At 40.7% G+C, this 16,708-nt stretch overlaps 2 protein-coding genes across 3 annotated transcripts; one reads left to right on the top strand and one right to left on the bottom strand.

The window, feature by feature from the left end:
* Nucleotides 1–995: 995 nt before the first annotated feature.
* On the top strand, nt 996–8,618 carry LOC111233010 (basic leucine zipper and W2 domain-containing protein 1-A). Of its 2 annotated transcripts, XM_022760738.1 has the most exons (12): nt 996–1,092; nt 2,796–2,869; nt 2,989–3,165; nt 3,350–3,444; nt 3,594–3,659; nt 4,363–4,498; nt 4,590–4,699; nt 4,813–4,983; nt 5,753–5,899; nt 6,577–6,715; nt 7,172–7,294; nt 7,885–8,618. In XM_022760738.1, exons 2-12 carry the CDS (start codon nt 2,806–2,808, stop codon nt 7,914–7,916), a joined length of 1,260 nt encoding a protein of 419 aa, XP_022616459.1. In that variant the 5' UTR covers nt 996–1,092; nt 2,796–2,805; the 3' UTR covers nt 7,917–8,618. The 2 variants fall into 2 exon arrangements, with proteins under 2 accessions (XP_022616459.1, XP_022616467.1); XM_022760746.1 differs by lacking the exons at nt 996–1,092; nt 2,796–2,869 and having other exon boundaries at nt 3,088–3,165; nt 3,350–3,355.
* A 2,689-nt stretch (nt 8,619–11,307) lies between these two features.
* LOC111232303 (transcription factor 15-like) lies at nt 11,308–14,952 on the bottom strand. The gene is made up of 3 exons (XM_022759757.1): nt 14,866–14,952; nt 12,460–13,248; nt 11,308–11,343 (listed from the first exon to the last, which is right to left on the bottom strand). Exons 1-3 carry the CDS (start codon nt 14,950–14,952, stop codon nt 11,308–11,310), a joined length of 912 nt encoding a protein of 303 aa, XP_022615478.1.
* Nucleotides 14,953–16,708: the final 1,756 nt, after the last annotated feature.

Genomic DNA, 16,708 nt, shown 5'->3' with positions numbered 1-16,708 from the left:
CATCACTTCATGTCACATGGCCTTTAGGCTGACGAATCAATCAGGTCCAGTTCCTAAAGCCTCACAGCACAACCTCAGTTACATGAAATAAAGTATGTGTGCTCTCATGACCTTTGTCTTTATTGTTCTGATTCATTGTTTTGTTTTCCTGATTCAGCCCAAAGTAACTGTTATACACAGATGATATATTCAATTGTAAACCTCCCAATGGTATTCACTTTATAATGATATTAAACAGAGACAAGCATCAAATCCTCACATCTGACAGCAGTTCTCTGACAGAGTATAGGTATGAAAAAGAAAATAGAAACAGTCAAGTAAAGTACAAGTACTTCAAGGCTAAGCATGAGTGCAGTACTTGAGTAAATGTACTCGCAGAAGAAAAATAAAACTGTTACTCACAAAGCTAAAAACTATCAAAGGCTATATACCTAATACGGGAATCAGTAAATACATTAATGCAGAAATATACATTTCTAAGGAAACTGTCAAAACGTAAGCATGAAAGCATTAGAAAATTACCTGCAGAGACAGAAAACAGTGAGATCATTTGGAAAGCCATTTCAATATACGTTGTAACCAAGTTTTAGCTTCTCCAGAGAAAGGATTTGCCACCTTTCTTTGACTTTCATGATTATAAACCTCATATCTTTGGGGTTTGGACTAGTTTTGGGCAAAACAAGACGTCTGAAGATGGCAACAAGGATTCTGGAACAATATAATGCATGAATAATTCATATTTTTAGCTACTTTTTGGAATTTTTATAATCAAACGATGAATTTGGTCGTTGAGTAAAAGGTCTGTAGACCAAATGATATTGAAAATAATTTTTAGCCGCAGGCATAAAACTTTTGAGCAGTTTACGAATATAATCCCTTTCACATAAAAGGAAATAAAAAGATTTAAATAAATAAAGAACAATATTCTTTTATTTTTTGTTGAACGGAAATCCCCCTTTGAATCACGCATGCGCAGCGGGCGGAGCATACGTAGGTCCTGACGGGAAGGTCTTTTTGTTTGGGCCGCTGAGAGATTCGACACTTGGTTTGATTCCCCTGGTTAACAACCGTTTTTTATCTGCATTAATTTCGGTGAGTAACTGCATTTCCACAATTTTCGTTATCCCTCACGCTTTAAAATTCACGTGAAGATGCTAGTATCTTAGGCTAGGACGTGTTAAATAACGTTTTTTAGCCGGGAATGTTGCCATCATGGGCGCCGCTGGAGGGCGAATTTTGGTTTACTCCGGTTCGGGTAGCTAACTTAGCATTAGCCTCCTTACAGCGCCCATACGCACAATATGTCGATAGTAATCCAAATTTTGCGGTGACATTTCGGCAGAAGGTTGCGTTGAGGACATATTAACTAATCATGATGGTTTTTAAAGCACGAGCTGCTGTTAATTAATTAACAGAATATGGTTAGCAAACCAGCTAGTGGGCCCGGCTAAGCAGCCCTGGCTCGGCGCATGGTGAGGCCCGGATTTAGCTAATGCTAACCCATAATTAGCTAGCTGTAAAGTATGCCATACCTCATCAAATCGTGCCTAATATCTGTCTTTTAAACTTATAAATGGTTCACAAAACGTTTTCTGTTTCATGATCACAGTTGTTGGCGAAAATTAAAATATAACCTGCAACACATGACTAATTGGTTACCAGCTCCATTGTACCTCCTGGCATTGTCTTTTGTTTGTTTTGTCTTCCTTTGATTTTGTATTAGTAACTATTAAAAAAGCATTTCTGTAATTTGTCATTAGTAATGAATTAAAATTTTACGGACTAGCTTTATTTTACGTGATACACTCTATCTGCATCTGTATTGTAAAGTCCTTTTAATTCAAGGGGCCTTTGAAGGTATTGCAGTTCTAAGTTTCATTTTCAAAATTCTTAAATATTTTCTCTAACCTGTCATGGACAGTAATACAAGTTATAAACTTTATTGCGTCTGATTGCATGCTTTTACAATACCTTACACTTAAACCATAAGTGGGATTTTTTTTGATCAGTGTTACAGTGAAATAGGTTTTGAATTGCATTTTATCTGGTGTTAAAACTTCTTAGTCTGAAATATAATTTGGTGAACCCTGCAGAAACTGCACTAATTCTGTATTATTGCAAGAAAAGCTCTATTCAAACATGGCCCTAACTATACTTGAATTACTCATAGCTGAAGGATAGTGGGTGTCATTCTACATTTTTATCAGTTTAAACAAATTCCATGAATATACCAAACTCAACAATCTGTTAATCAGTAACTATTTTGACAACTGATTCATTGTTTTGAGTCATTTTCTAACATTTGCAGGTCAAAACAACCAATCTATTAATTGAGGGGGATAATTGTCAGGTTCGTTTTGAAAACAATTTGTTGCAGTTTTAAGATATTTTGTGTCATGGTTAAAACAGGGCTCAGTGATTTTAGCAAACGGTACTCAAACACAAATAAATTGTGAATTTGTTGGATTCACACCTATATATTAATATACACTGGGTGGCGTGAGTATTTTCAGCAGCAGGATGAAGTATAAAAACTACAGTGGTCAGGTTGATGTTCGTGAAGGAACGTTTCACCCAGTGTAATGCTTATGCTTGTTGGTGTGTTCATAATAGTTTGCGGAGAAGAGTGAAACTCTCTGAACTCATGACATTGACATGGATCCAACCCAAGTTACACCCAAATGAAAGCAACACAAAACATAATTTAAGGGAACACAGTGTACTGTTCACTCGTGTGTTAACTTGTAATCTGCACGGCTTGAGTAAACATTAACTGTCTGTTCTATCCTTTTCAGGGTGTCTTTTATGAATAATCAAAAGCAGCAAAAGCCAACGCTAACCGGCCAGCGTTTCAAAACGAGGAAAAGAGGTCAGTGTTGATTGTTGCTGCTTTTGTTTTCTGTTTTGTATGTTTGACTGTGACCAAATCTTACCCTGTCCCTAAAGGGGTTTTTCCTGAATGCAACACTTTGCGTGTTCTTCCCACAGATGAAAAGGAGAGATTTGACCCTACTCAGTTTCAAGAAAGTATCGTACAAGGCTTGAATCAAACTGGCACTGATTTGGAAGCGGTTGCAAAGTTCCTTGATGCCTCTGGCGCCAAGCTTGACTACCGCCGGTATGCAGAGACACTCTTTGACATCCTGGTGGCCGGTGGGATGCTGGGTAAGTTGTCAAAAGAAGCAGGTTATATATGTGTGAGAGCTTTAACTGATGTCCGTGAATCCTGGAAAAGATTTGAAAATGCCTTGAATAACAGAATAAAGCCATCAACTCATATCGATGTGATATAGGCAGGAATTTGACGGTTGCTTTTGTGGCTTGAATGTTTTTATTATCTTTACTACAGCCCCAGGCGGGACTCTATCTGACGACATGACCCGCACTGAGTTCTGCCTCTTCACGGCACAAGAAGACCTGGAGACAATGCAAGCATATGCTCAGGTAAAAGGCAGCTTATACAAGTCAATGGACATTTATTGAATTAAATATTTTAACTTAAATATTTATTCAATAGAAATGTAAAAAAAAAAAAAAAAAAAGCCAGGAGACACTGTTTAGTTAATGCTGTTTCTTTTTCTCACCAAAAATAGGTTTTTAACAAGCTGATCAGGCGTTACAAGTACCTGGAGAAGGGTTTCGAAGAGGAGATCAAGAAGGTGGGTTCTTTTCGTTTTTTTTAAACGGGATCCTGAGTGCAATTGAGCACGGATGTATTATTTTAAAGCTCGGATCACAACTTGTAGTTCTGGTTGGACGTGTCTCTAAAAGGGGCGGTTCTCATCTGCCATTTTAATGTGCAGTTACCTTACTCCAGAGGCAGCACAAACTATTGCTGTGTTTGCAGTGTTGAAGGTTTCACAATGATTTGGCAGGTGTTAGTTGGCGATGTCACGGTTGATTGTAGTTCAGAGAGACACTTCATTTTTACAGGCAAACTAAATTTACAGCTGCAATGTAACATGAAACACTTTAGGATTGTAGGAACTAACTTCCTTACAGTCCTGATTAATCTGTTTATACTCATTTTTGTGTAATAAAATATGAGGAAATATCTGTCAATTGTAATTTCCAAATCATAAGGAATTAACCTCAGTCAGCACTGAATTGAAATTTTTCAAACGTAGTTTATCATTATCAACAATTTAAGTGGTTATTATCTTATTACTGTGAGGAAGTAAAGATAATGTGTTGTAAAGCAGCTGCAGGACAAATTTCTCTGTGGACGGTAAAGTATTGCTACACCTACAGAGACATAAACCATTAGAATTTGCCTCCAGTCTAATTACAGTTGTAGGATTAAACGACCCCTGTAACTTAAAAACACAACAAACCTATGTGTATATATATCTGTCCCTGTAGTTGCTGCTGTTTCTAAAAGGGTTCACCGAGTCTGAGCGCAACAAACTGGCCATGCTGACCGGTATCCTGCTGGCCAACGGCAACATATCAGCCTCCATCCTGAGCAGCCTCTTCAACGAGAACCTTGTCAAAGAGGGTGAGGACACATTTGGTCTTCTCTTCAATCATCCCAAAATTCCAATTGCGTTTTTAACAGCAGAAAACAAACCTGTCTTGTTTCTGTTTAGGAGTATCTGCAGCCTTCGCTGTCAAGCTGTTCAAGTCATGGATCAATGAGAAGGACATCAACTCTGTTGCTGCCAGTCTCCGCAAAGTCGGCATGGACAACAGGCTGATGGTAAACGAACTGATAAGAATCTGCTAAAATCATTAACATCATTACAAGCTCTTAGCAGTTGCTGCAACTGATTTGTATGTGAATTAACCTAAAAAAATATCTCTGCCCCACAGGAACTCTTTCCTGCCAACAAACGGAGCTGCGAGCATTTTTCTAAGTACTTCACTGACGCCGGGCTGAAGGAGCTATCTGACTTCGCCCGAAACCAGCAATCCATTGGTGCCCGCAAGGAGCTGCAGAAGGAGCTACAGGAGATGATGGCCCGCGGTGACCCTCAGAAGGAGGTGAGGCTGCTTTAGGGTGGAGAATAAACACTTAAGGTTTCTGCAAGGCTGCAGCTGCACGGCTACAACACCAACAGAACTGCTGCAAGCAATATAAAGTTAAATATATATATTTATTTGTATTTATATCCAGGTTTAATTTGAAGATTGTGGTCTAGTGTTGCATACCAGTACACTTGCATCAGGGTGATAAAATGGCAAATATTCCATGTTGAACATTATGGTTGAAGCAGCTCATAGTGTCTTTGAGTCGGAACAGGTGAAGGTCTGAATGTCATTGTTGTTCCTCTTTGCTAACAAATTTTCTCGTTTGCCAAATGTCCTCATTACTGACACTTCCCTTTTTTGTCATGTCGCATAATTGTGTGTTTGACTGATGCACCAGCAGTTCAGGCAGCAGTTACTCTACAACACAATGACGAAGGTGTCTGCACAATGAGTCATGACGTTAAATGCAAATTAGCTGTTTCAGTTTTAATAGAGACCTAACAATAACAATTTAATGCACAGGTTGTCAAGGCAACCAACAGGCAGGCAGAGGCCATATAGTCAGTGTGTGAACTGCAACATGCAATTTTTTTTATCACTTAGCTCTGGGTGACATTAAATGGATGAAATTAGTCTCCATTTTCCTGTATTTGACTTTTGACCACTGATGGAGGTGAAAAGTTTAACAAGCTCCTGGAGACTCTGCTCCTGGTATTTCTCCATATGTGAACGTGACGTTTAGAAACTCTAACCAGCGGTGTTTGTCTAACCATCGCTTCAGATTATCGCCTTCACCAAAGAGGAGATGAAAAAGGCCAGCCTCTCTGAGCAGGCCATGATCAGCATCATCTGGACCAGTGTGATGAGCTCCGTGGAGTGGAACAAAAAGGAAGAGCTGGTGACCGAACAAGCCATCAAACACTTGAAGGTGCGACATGTGTCCTGGAAATGGTTTGAATGTCTTGAATATAGATAAATGAAGCACTTAAGTGGCACTTAAGGCACAGTTAATGAACCCATGGAGAAAAATGTGAACAGGCTTAATAAGTTGTTCAGTGCTATGAAATTTAGTGTTTGTCTACCGTGTAGAGATGACATGTTTCTGTTAGGAATTGCTGCACTCTTGTACGTCTCTTTATTTAAGGGTTCAAAGTTTTTTATTTTTGTATAACTTCATAAAGAAATCACAAAAAGTGTAACCTTAGAAAATGGAGCCAGTTTTGGCAGATGTACCTTTTTTTCTTCTTTTTTTCATAAGGTAAATGATTTTGTGATATCTGAGATTGTAGGAACGTTCTGTTTCATGTCGTCCTGCTCGAGTAGTTTGTCCAGTTTATGTGATGTTCATGGTGTTAAAATCCGCCAGACCTCTCTAAAATAAAGCCGCATTAGTTACAAAATGGAAGAGGAACATTCAGCTGCTGTTGCTATAATTAAAATCTTGATCCTGCTGTAAATCGATGAGCTTTAATGCACCAACAGGCTTTTACTACAGCCATGATAACTCCTCAGAGAGCTTGCTGAGTGCATTTCCAACTCTGCCCCTGAGAGGAAGAGCTATTTTTTCCTCTGCGCTAGCCTTATTCATGTCTCTCTGTCTTCCAGCAATACAGCCCTCTGCTGAAAGCCTTCACCTCCCAGGGTCTGTCTGAGCTCAGCCTGCTACTGAAGATTCAGGAGTACTGCTACGACAACATCCACTTCATGAAGGCCTTTCAGAAGATCGTGGTGCTCCTCTACAAAGGTTGGTGTCACGTCCGCAGAGGAACATTCTGCATCGATGCCAAGTCACCTAATCTAAACTATCCACTGACAGTTTGTCTCATTTTGTTTTAGGTTTATGAAAGTCCGTTCACTTTTAACGCTGAGAAGTACGAGGTCATTTTTCAACATTTCCTTGACCTGTTGACTGTTGTACCTCTAATGCTTGGTGTCATTTTTAAGCTGCAAGCTTTGCAGGCTACGCCATTGAGATAAAACTGTAGCACATTTTGAAATAATTGAAGCCCAACCCTTCAAAACTGGTTTTTAAAGCCTTGACTAACGAGCCACGAGCAGTACTTCCCACCAAGCATCAGTTAACGTTTTCTCTGAAAGATCCATTACAAAGGCATTTTTCAGGCATTTTGAGCGAATGTAGAATGTGATACTGGTCAGTCGTCCTGCACAGCTTTGACACTTTCCCTTTCCCTCCTCACAGCGGATGTATTGAGCGAAGAGGCCATACTGAAGTGGTACACCGAAGCCCACCTTGCCAAGGGGAAGAGTGTTTTCCTGGAGCAGATGAAAAAATTTGTTGAGTGGCTGAAGAATGCAGAGGAAGGTAAAAAAAATAAAAAAACACACACACACACCCTCCTCCACCTGTAGGCAGTAAACATTTCTCACGCTAGATACTTGGACTTGTCACAGCAGGAAAAGCACAGGTAGAGCTGTTAATGATTTCTCCTGCCATTTAGGAGTCAGTGAGCTGGTGTATGGATGATGAAGTTTTTATTAGAGTTACACTGGTGTTTTAGAAGTTCATACAATGAAAGTCAGTAACTCAAAACCAGATATAGGACTGTGAGTAATGATGTTTTTCAAAATCATGTAATGTGGTGGGTTTTTTTTTTTTTCTTTCCCCCGATCAATCGTTGGGCGAAATGTTGGAAACCACGATTTCCTAAAGCTCAAGTTGATACATTTAAACGTCTTTTGTCCAATCTGCAGCCCAGAACATAAATAATAGTTTCTATCATAGAAGATTTATTGCATGTGAATGTTTTTGCAGTTGGACACACAAAATGTCAGGCTTTCAGTCATTGCCATGGTCGTTCTTCAATATTGTATGACAGGTTAAAAACTAAGCGAATTCTCCATTGAGGAAATTATTGTCTGACTATTGACTGACTCCTCATGTTCTCCCTCCAGAGTCAGAGTCGGACGAGGAGGAAGCAGACTAAAACCTCCATCGCCAGATGAGCTTTTCTTTTTTCTTTTTCTTTTTTTTTTTTTTTTTTACAAGCAGGAGCAGTAGAATGTGTTTTCCCTTCTTTCTCTTCTACCTCCTGTTAATACTTTATCCCCAAACACACACACCTCCACTTAAACATTTAAACGTTATTTAAGCAAAATAAAAAAGGGCTCAGTCCTTATTCGTAATGTTTGATGTTGCGGCTGACAGTGGAAGCGGAAAACTATGGATCCTCCTCTCTTTATTTTTTTTTTGGTATTATTGTTGTAATGCCTTCTGTAATTTGGATACAAAACATTCCATGTGATCTCTATAGCCGCTGCTTGTATGAATCTGAACCAGAATTTGGTAAAATTCAAGTTTGCCTTTTTGCCATGCGACTACGAGGCTGACAAAAATGTTAATGTAATTCAGCCAAAGTTCCTTTTTCTTCTTTTCTCCCTCTCCTTTTTATTTTATTTTTATTTTGCCCAGCTCACGTTTTTGGCTCCTGTTCGGTCTTAAACTTACCTTCTTTCTTGACTTTTGGGTAAACCTGTACTGCGTGTCGAGGTCGCTCTGGTCAGTCCGTCAGAAGACACGCACCCCTGTAAGATGCCTCGCCAGCTAACTGATTATTATTGGTTTCTACTTTCTTTAATCTGATATAAACCGATTGACTTTTTTATGAAATAAAGATTATTGAAATGGATCTTCCTGTGTTCTTTGTATTTACGTAGGAAAGTAGCTACAGAACTACGATTGTGATGCAAGATCAAAAATTTCTTAGCTATAATAAACATCAGAATAAAGTGCATGGAAAAAGAAATCAAGCTTTCGGTTTCTATTAGATTATTGAAGAACTCTACAAGTAAGCAAGTTGAAAAGTATTTTGTGAGCATGATGTCAGATTTTCCAACAAAACATTTGTCACAAAATCACTTTTAACATTGATATTTTTGCATTTGAATCGCGCTTAAATCTTTCTCGAATTATAAAATAATTTAGAATATTTATGAAGATTATTTTAGCTTCAGGTATCACAAAACATGTACTGTCATTTGTGGAAGTTGATTGCTGCCGGGAAGAGTGGAGTAAGTCATTAACACAAAAAATTTCATTGTAAGACATCTATGATTTACATAGTTGTTAGTCATGATTGAAGTCTACTTTTTAATTTAATATCTCTACTATGGTTTTATCCTGAGCATTTCTGTGTTTACTGTGGCTTTGAATCACTTTTTCTTTTACTGGCAGCAGTTGACTTCCATCCAGATGTAACCTAGTCTGATTGGCTTCATTATCCTCCATTAGAGCACTTCATTTAATGTAGAGGTCATCATCTTTCCAGGAGGAATATTAATAGTACAAATAACTGGAAGGCTGGTGAATTGGATTGCGTTAGATTTAGTGCAGTTGCGTCCACACACTACACCACACAATACATTTTAGAGCATTTGCAGAAAACTTGATATTCTCATTTTTATCTTTATTGTACAAAAATACATTTATCTTCAAGCAGCTTCTCAATGTTTGCAATGTGCAAAGGACACAGTTGTCAGGTATTCAAGTACGTTTTTATACAGTCATGTTACACATTAGATTTAGAGGTAGGCCTTCATATTTAAAACAGGTTTGAGGTAGTGTGCAACATTTTCCAGTGATAGTTTCCATCCATATTTGCTGTGTAATTCATATCGAGGGATCTAGATGATTGCAAAATGATTATATACTTTCCAAATAAGTGCAAAAGGCAACCTAATGCACGTTGCATGCCGGGGCATCACACATTCATGTGCGCACAAAACGTTTAGTTTTGTGTTTTTAAAGTGATACAGAGATTGTGCAACAACGCAATAGTAAACATTTCATCACACTGCAAATATAGTTATCTCAACAGTTCATCTTGAATTCAGGCCAAAAGCAAAACTTTTGACAAACAAGAGAGAGACAGAGTAAAAGTAGTATCCCATGAGACTTCGTCAAACTAGGAACAAATCATTAATTAACTCTTCAGTTCCAATGTTTTGAAATCAACAGTCTGATTTCCACCTTCATGTCACCAAAATCCAATCAAATCATCCCTGATCCCAAATCCACCTTTGTTTGTTAAAGTTAAGATTTTAAAAATAATAAAGCAGGTCAAATATTTGTCTGCCTTTAACCAGCCTACCACTCAGTGTAGAACGTTTGCCTGTTGCAGGAGTGACATACTCACAAAAAACTTGACTGAAAAGTCATATCACGTCACATCAATGGAGGCTCAAAACTCATGCTGTCGCACGTGTGACTGAGCCCGATTTCTCAAGAAATTCATACTTATCTTTGTGCAAAATAGTGACAGCTATTAATTTGCATATGTACAGAAACTGTCGCTGTAGTGGACTCAACCAGGGCACCATCTTCGAAAGTAAAACTAAATTAAATCTTCCCCTGAGTTTATCCAAAGTAACTTAGATATGTATAATCTCTCTCCCAAATTGATCCCCCACCTATTTGTGATTGTATTAAAACTTTTTAAGGCCTTGCTTCATTCATTTCACCTTCTTTCTGTTGTTTTCCACCTCACTCTTTCCTTTTTCCTCTCATCTCTACATTTATTAAGTAGATCCATCGGATCAATTTGTGCCACCCGGAGAGAATTTACGTGTGGTGGTGTCTTCCCACCGTGCAGTCACGTTGCGTCTAAAGTCGGCCTTGCTTTTTGTCTGAAATACAGGATGACGCTTTAATGTACCCCAAAAAAAAAAACAGATGTCATACCTGTGGTTAATTTGACAAAAACACACGTTTGTCATAGTGTTGCGAAAAAAAATAGTGCGATCTCTTGTTGCTCTTTGTGTAGGATGTCACTACAAACCTTCAGCAACATGACCAGGCTTTTAATGTGGACAGAGCAGTGTTATTGCAGTTCCTACTTTTCACCACTAGAGGTGATAGCTCAGTTACTGGCCCTTTAAAGTGCCCCTGCATAATTGCAATAATTCTAACAGCACTTGAAGGCAGCATTAAAGCCACTCAACTGACAGCAACCGCTGCAGTAGCAGCTCTTCAGTTTCCTTCATGTGACTGAAGGCGACAAGGCTTTTTTTATTAGTCAGACACACGGTGGGGGGGGGGGGTTGGGGTTGTACTATTCGTGGGACCAAAATAGCCCCCCGTCAGGTGCAACTTTACACATTGGCTCAGGTTACAGCTCAACCAAAACACAGAGGTTCAGAAGCACACGAACGTGAACAGAAAGTGCTTTTCAGTGTTAGTTGTGTCTTTGGTTCTCTAGTCTAATCCAAAAATAAATATATTTATATATGTACAAAGTCCTACAGGTGTGTTTATACGCCACGTGTCTACATGTAAACAACATCAAGATGGACTCCTCGTCTGTCCAGAGCCGCTTTGCTTCACACAGCGGCTGAGTGCTTCCCTCCATCTCTGAGCTGTGGAAGCAAAGAAACGTCATTTTCAACAGTTCAGTGAAAGCATCACGACATGTAAACCTGTAGACACCAATGTTAAAATGTCTAAACATTTACAGTTTACTGTTATTAACTATACTTTGAAACAAGGTAGTATAAAAATGACTGCGCTTAAATGAAGAAATGTCAGGTTGATTAGTGTGAGAAAGAAGTCAAATGAAGCCTCACACAATTTCCTAATTTGAATTGAGTTAGAGTTTTACATTTAAAAGTAATAGTGACATAATATTTCTGATCTGCTGCCAGTGTCTAGTCTCTATTTTTAACAGCCAAGAGTGGAGCCAAACACCACCACGTACTATTAGCACATCTAATCCACTACTACACGTCTGTTCAGGATAGAAATGATCGTTCACTGTCTAAATATAATATATTAATATAGTAATTAATATAATCATATTAGTAATATATATTTATAGTTAGAATATTTTTCTATAACCATGGAGCTTTTTTAGTTGTTTTTAATTTAAACTTAATGTTTAATCTGCAGCTTCTGTAGAAGTGTTGTTTGTTTGGCATACATTAGTTTATATGTGAATTTTCTGTGGACCCTGTGAGTCCTTAAAGTCTGAAGAACCGTGAATGTTTAAATAAAAATAAATCGCATACAGTATAATTCATCATTAGTTAACAAACAATATTTATCCATTAAAAAGAGTGTTCCAGACTTTTACCTCAAACTGTTTTCTTCTAGAAAACAACCTGGAGTTTAGATCTGAGTCAAAGGCCTACACTTGTTTTAAACCTGTGAAGGCACCACAGCATGTTGTCATTCTGCGTTGTCAATCACTGGAGAAACAGGTGCCACTCTGGTGAACCCACATCATCTTTGAACCGGATCTCTTCATGCAAACTCAGCACTTGAAAACCTATTTCCAACATAAAGAGGATGCAGGCTGCACAGGTGGCATCACCTGCCTTACTTTACAGAGCAGGCCTTTCTTACTTGGACGGAGTCCCGTTGGGACATGTACCTGTCTGGTTCTGCGTAAAACCCAACACCGGGCAGTCTTGGAGAGCGGGAGGTAGTTTGTGCAGGAATGTGCTCAGTTTTGACACGTGTCAATGACCACTCACCAGTTTCCTCTGGTTGCTGAGGCAGAAAGTGCAGATGGGCCGCAGGGAGGGCGCGCCGGGGCCGTGCAGGATGCTCTGGTAGCGGAGGCAGGGCTGTCCGTCCCGGCAGTCCTCCCCCAGCAGCAGCACGTTGGCCAGGTGGGAGATGTAGCTGGACGCCAGGCGCAGTGTCTCTATCTTGGAGAGCTTCCTGTCGGCCGGCTCGGTGGGAATGAGCGTGCGGAGCGCAGTGAAGGCCGTGTTCACGCTGTGCGTCCTGTCCCGCTCCCGCGCGTTGGCCGCTTGTCTTTGCTTGCTCACTCCGGACAGATGCGCGTCTCCGCCGCCTCTTCCACCTCCGGAGCTGTTCCTTCTCCGCCTTCTCCTTCGCCTGGAGGCACCGGAACGAGAACTTCCACCGGGGACTGTCTCCTTCCCTGTAGCGTCCTCCGGCTCTCTGCGCGGGCTGCAGCCGCCGGTGGACTTCCCGTCGGAGCTGTCGCTGCTCGTGTCCAGGTCGTCCAGGTCGGAGGTGAAGCAGTCGGGCTGCGCGCTGCGCTCACTGCCTGTGGACTTCATCCTGGCTCTGCTGTGGTCTGACTGGAGCTTCTGGGGCCGTGCGGGCGGGCGGCGGCTGCACATCACTTTATCCTGAGGGTGAAAATAGAACCGGGGGCCGAGCAGCTGCCGCCGATCCGGTGACCGAGGGGGTTTGTGCCGCCCGGCCCCCGGCGGATCGGCATACCATTTGTAATGAATGACGGCTGCTTTCTGGGTCGCGAGCCCAGGAGAAGGGAAGACAGGTGGAGCCTAACGGGAGGGGAGGAGGGGGCACCTGTTGTGGTCTGGAGGATAGGGGTTTAAATTAGGCTCGACCGATATGGGGCTTCCGATACTGGCAGCTCCAGATCCACACTTATGATATTTTGACAGGATATAGGAAAATCTGTCACTTCTCGTGACGGTGGCAAAGAGTCTATAATAACATGTATTATTGTCATTATTATTATTAAATTCAACATTGGCAGAAAATAGGGAAAATCCTCCTATAACTGTACACAGATATTTAATCAGGTTTGAAGCCCAAAGATGATATTATGTACCAATGTCCATCTGACAATCAGTTTCAGTTGAATATGAAATAACTAACTAAATAAGTGAAGGAGCAAACATGTATTTGAAAGCTTAATTTGTTTTTATTAAGACCAGAAAGTTTGAAACAATTACTCAGGCCTATAATGAATGTTTTTCCTGATCCTAAATTATGGAGACATCAATGAAACCCCCCCCCCACCCCCCGAGGAGAAGCCAGGCTGGATGAGTTTAGTATTAAAAGCTCTTTCAGGAAGCGTGACCTGAACTCCCTATACAATTTAATTAGCATAGTTTTCCCTCCTAATCCCCGTCCTGTCTGAACAAGCATCCGAGTGGAAAACTGTAGGGCATGCGTGTTATTTATTAAAGCCCTGAGATGCTCCAAAACGGGTACAGATGTGGACAGCACATGTGTGTATGTGTAGTGGATATGTTTACACACTTGCAATTGCAGTTGGCAAGTTTAGCCCAGATTCGGTCCTCAGACATCTGTGTGGACCCTGTGCAGACACAGGCACCATGAAATGAACTTTTTCCATCCCACGCGTCTTGTGTCTCTGTGAAGACGAACGTAACAACTGGAGGTTTAGGAACCTGTTGAGTGGATGTTGATTTATAATGCTGCCAACTAGAGCAAGAGGGCAAATCCAGCTGTGCATCCAGCATTCTCTGGACGTCACTGACTCTTTAAAAGACAAATTTAACCAGTGAAGGGAGTCAAGTGTCACATCTTCCTCATTAAACCTCTTCTAAGGATTTGGAAACTTTGACCTTCCTCAGCAGTGGAATGTCATTTTTAAAAACACTCCCCTCTCTGACTTTACATTCTCTAACTTTGCTGATGGACTTGATGGACACTTGTTGTCGCAGCAGTCTAATCCTCCACACTGTGGGTTACTAATAACCAGTGTTATGTGTTTGTGTCCTGCCTGTTGGCATCCAGGGTGGAGGGTAACTTTGCTGCCTTGGCCGGCGGCTCTGAGCTTCCATTGAGTGAACAGTCCAGGTGTACCCACCCGTCCCGTCCCGTTCCGTCCCGTCCTGTTCTGTCTGTACCCACCATGATGGACACGTACACCCCCTCCCCTCCTCCTCCACCTTGACCAGTGCCATCTTTGGGAGTGGATATAAATATCTGAACGGACGATGCCTTGTGTGTGTTGCTGTAAAGGCTCGCAATGACCTTCAAGTTGGTTTGTCAATTTCATTCAAATCACAGCAGAGAAATAAAGTTCATGTAAACTTAATGATGTTGCCTTGTAAATTGATTTAGTGGTCATTAAAATTTTGGCTCAGCATCACAGAGCTGTGGATTTCATGAACGTTTCACACCTCCAGTTTTATCAGCATTTCTGTGTATTTGATATTCTTGATGTCGTAACTGCTGCCAGCAGAGGGCAGCAAATCCTTAATGATCATTTCTGTTCGTTTGTGTTTTTTTTTCTTTCAAAAATATTGAATTTTGGCAGAGTCAAGTCTTCTTCCAATAAGCAGGCAACCCAAACAGAAGATATGTAGTAACTGGTTGAGGTCAAGGGTCATCTGCTTGCAGGATTCTTCCTGCTACAGGAGTCCTAATCCAAGGTCAAACAGGATTTACAGCAACATATTTAGCAGAAATGTCCTCCATAACTTTGAAAAGAAAAATTGTGATACGTGTTAAAGCAACATGCTAAAGGGGATAAGAGTGATAGAAACAAATATCAACAGAGGGCCCAGCTTGTTGCTCCTGCTGCGGTTTAACAAAGCGTCCAGCTTCATCCTAATCAGTTGTAAAAAGTCAAACGGTGGAGGCAGGAGTCAGGGAGAGGCTGGCAGGGAGGAATCCTAACTGGTGCGGAGCTAATGTGGCCTCATTAATCTCTTAATCCTCATTTCCTCGCGGCCCCTGTGGCCCCGACCCGCTGGCTGTGAACTTGTCTGGCCCCTGCAGCAAAGTCAAATGCTTCTCCGCTGCTGCCGACAAACAGCCAGTCCCAGAGAACCTCAAGGAACGCCACCAAACTAAAATCTATTTAGGGTGTCGCAAACAGATTGTGAACACATACTAATATCAGAAAATATAAATGTTATAAGATCTTTTGAACACTATTTGATTGCCCCATAATCTTTGATTAAATCTATACTTTTCAGGTGATCTCACACATCCTCTGGTGGCCATGTCGGAGGTCTTCAGTTCCAAGAATAGCTGTTAACAAGGAATTATGGGTGCAAGGAGACGGATGGAGAACTTCAAACCATCTGTGTGAAAGGTAAGGAACCACAGTATGTCTGATACTAGGAGGAGCCCAACATGAGCCATCTGGTAGTGTTATCGTACCTGTTTCAGCTGTCATATAAAGTGATTTGTAGTCCGTCAGCAAGAGCTGCAGCTCAGTCCTCACTTCTGATCTTGCTGGACCAATCAGCAGCCTTTAACACATCGAACTTCCACATCCTGCATCCGTACTCTCTGATATGTTTTCACAGCACACGTCTATATCCCATTGCCTCCCCACAGGGGTGCCCTAAGGCTTGGTGCTGGGGCCCCTCCTCTTTGCAACACACCACCTTTGGGTGTGATCATCCGCTCACATGGATAGGGTTAGTTTAAGATAGGGGAAAACCCAAACTTCACTTGGGAAACTTCACAATTTCTTAACAAAAAAAAAACTAGCATGTCAGAATTTTGTGTCTTCTCTCGTTGAGTTTGACAACTGTGTTCATGACGCAGTACAATCACAAGCCGTGATTGACTCCAACGTGTAGCCTGTGTCTCATCACATCAAATTGTATGACTCTATGATCATATATTTAAACACAGAGACCTTCACAAAAGGGAAAAACACAGTCTCAACATGGAACTAGTCATTTGACTTCACCCAACTCCTGGTTGACTTCAGTTGTCACCGAACAAACCAAACACAAAAGTATCCTTCTTTCGGTTCATTCCACACCAAAGAATGCAAATATCAAGTTTGACCACAGAGCTTCGATTCAACAAACCTTAAAAAATTATTAACAGTTTTAAAAAAATACATCTAAATAATTAAAGCTGCTCTCCATACCTTAAACGAAATGTGAAGAAATCAATACCTTAATAGGATCTTTATTTGTTTTCTTACAAAACAACCAATAAACAATGCTTTAATAAGAAATAATATAGATTATACAGTGATTAAGATATATACAACAA

Source organism: Seriola dumerili, unplaced genomic scaffold (genome assembly GCF_002260705.1).
Source record: "Seriola dumerili isolate Sdu_G_001 unplaced genomic scaffold, Sdu_1.0 BDQW01000018.1, whole genome shotgun sequence".
Taxonomy (NCBI): domain Eukaryota; kingdom Metazoa; phylum Chordata; class Actinopteri; order Carangiformes; family Carangidae; genus Seriola; species Seriola dumerili.
Note: the sequence above shows the minus strand (reverse complement) of the source record. Positions and strands in the feature narration are given on the sequence as shown.

Bases quoted from the DNA above. Each gene is read 5' to 3' on its own strand.
- LOC111233010 (XM_022760738.1), top strand. From the start codon at position 2,806: ATGAATAATCAAAAGCAGCAAAAGCCAACGCTAACCGGCCAGCGTTTC. The intron at 3,166-3,349 runs GTAAGTTGTCAA...TCTTTACTACAG, and splicing joins GGTGGCCGGTGGGATGCTGG to CCCCAGGCGGGACTCTATCT. The intron at 4,700-4,812 runs GTAAACGAACTG...TCTGCCCCACAG, and splicing joins GCATGGACAACAGGCTGATG to GAACTCTTTCCTGCCAACAA.
- LOC111232303 (XM_022759757.1), bottom strand. From the start codon at position 14,952: ATGATCATTAAGGATTTGCTGCCCTCTGCTGGCAGCAGTTACGACATC. The intron at 13,249-14,865 runs GTGTGAAACGTT...CCCTCCCGTTAG, and splicing joins AAATGCTGATAAAACTGGAG to GCTCCACCTGTCTTCCCTTC. The intron at 11,344-12,459 runs GTGAGTGGTCAT...TTGCTTCCACAG, and splicing joins TCAGCAACCAGAGGAAACTG to CTCAGAGATGGAGGGAAGCA.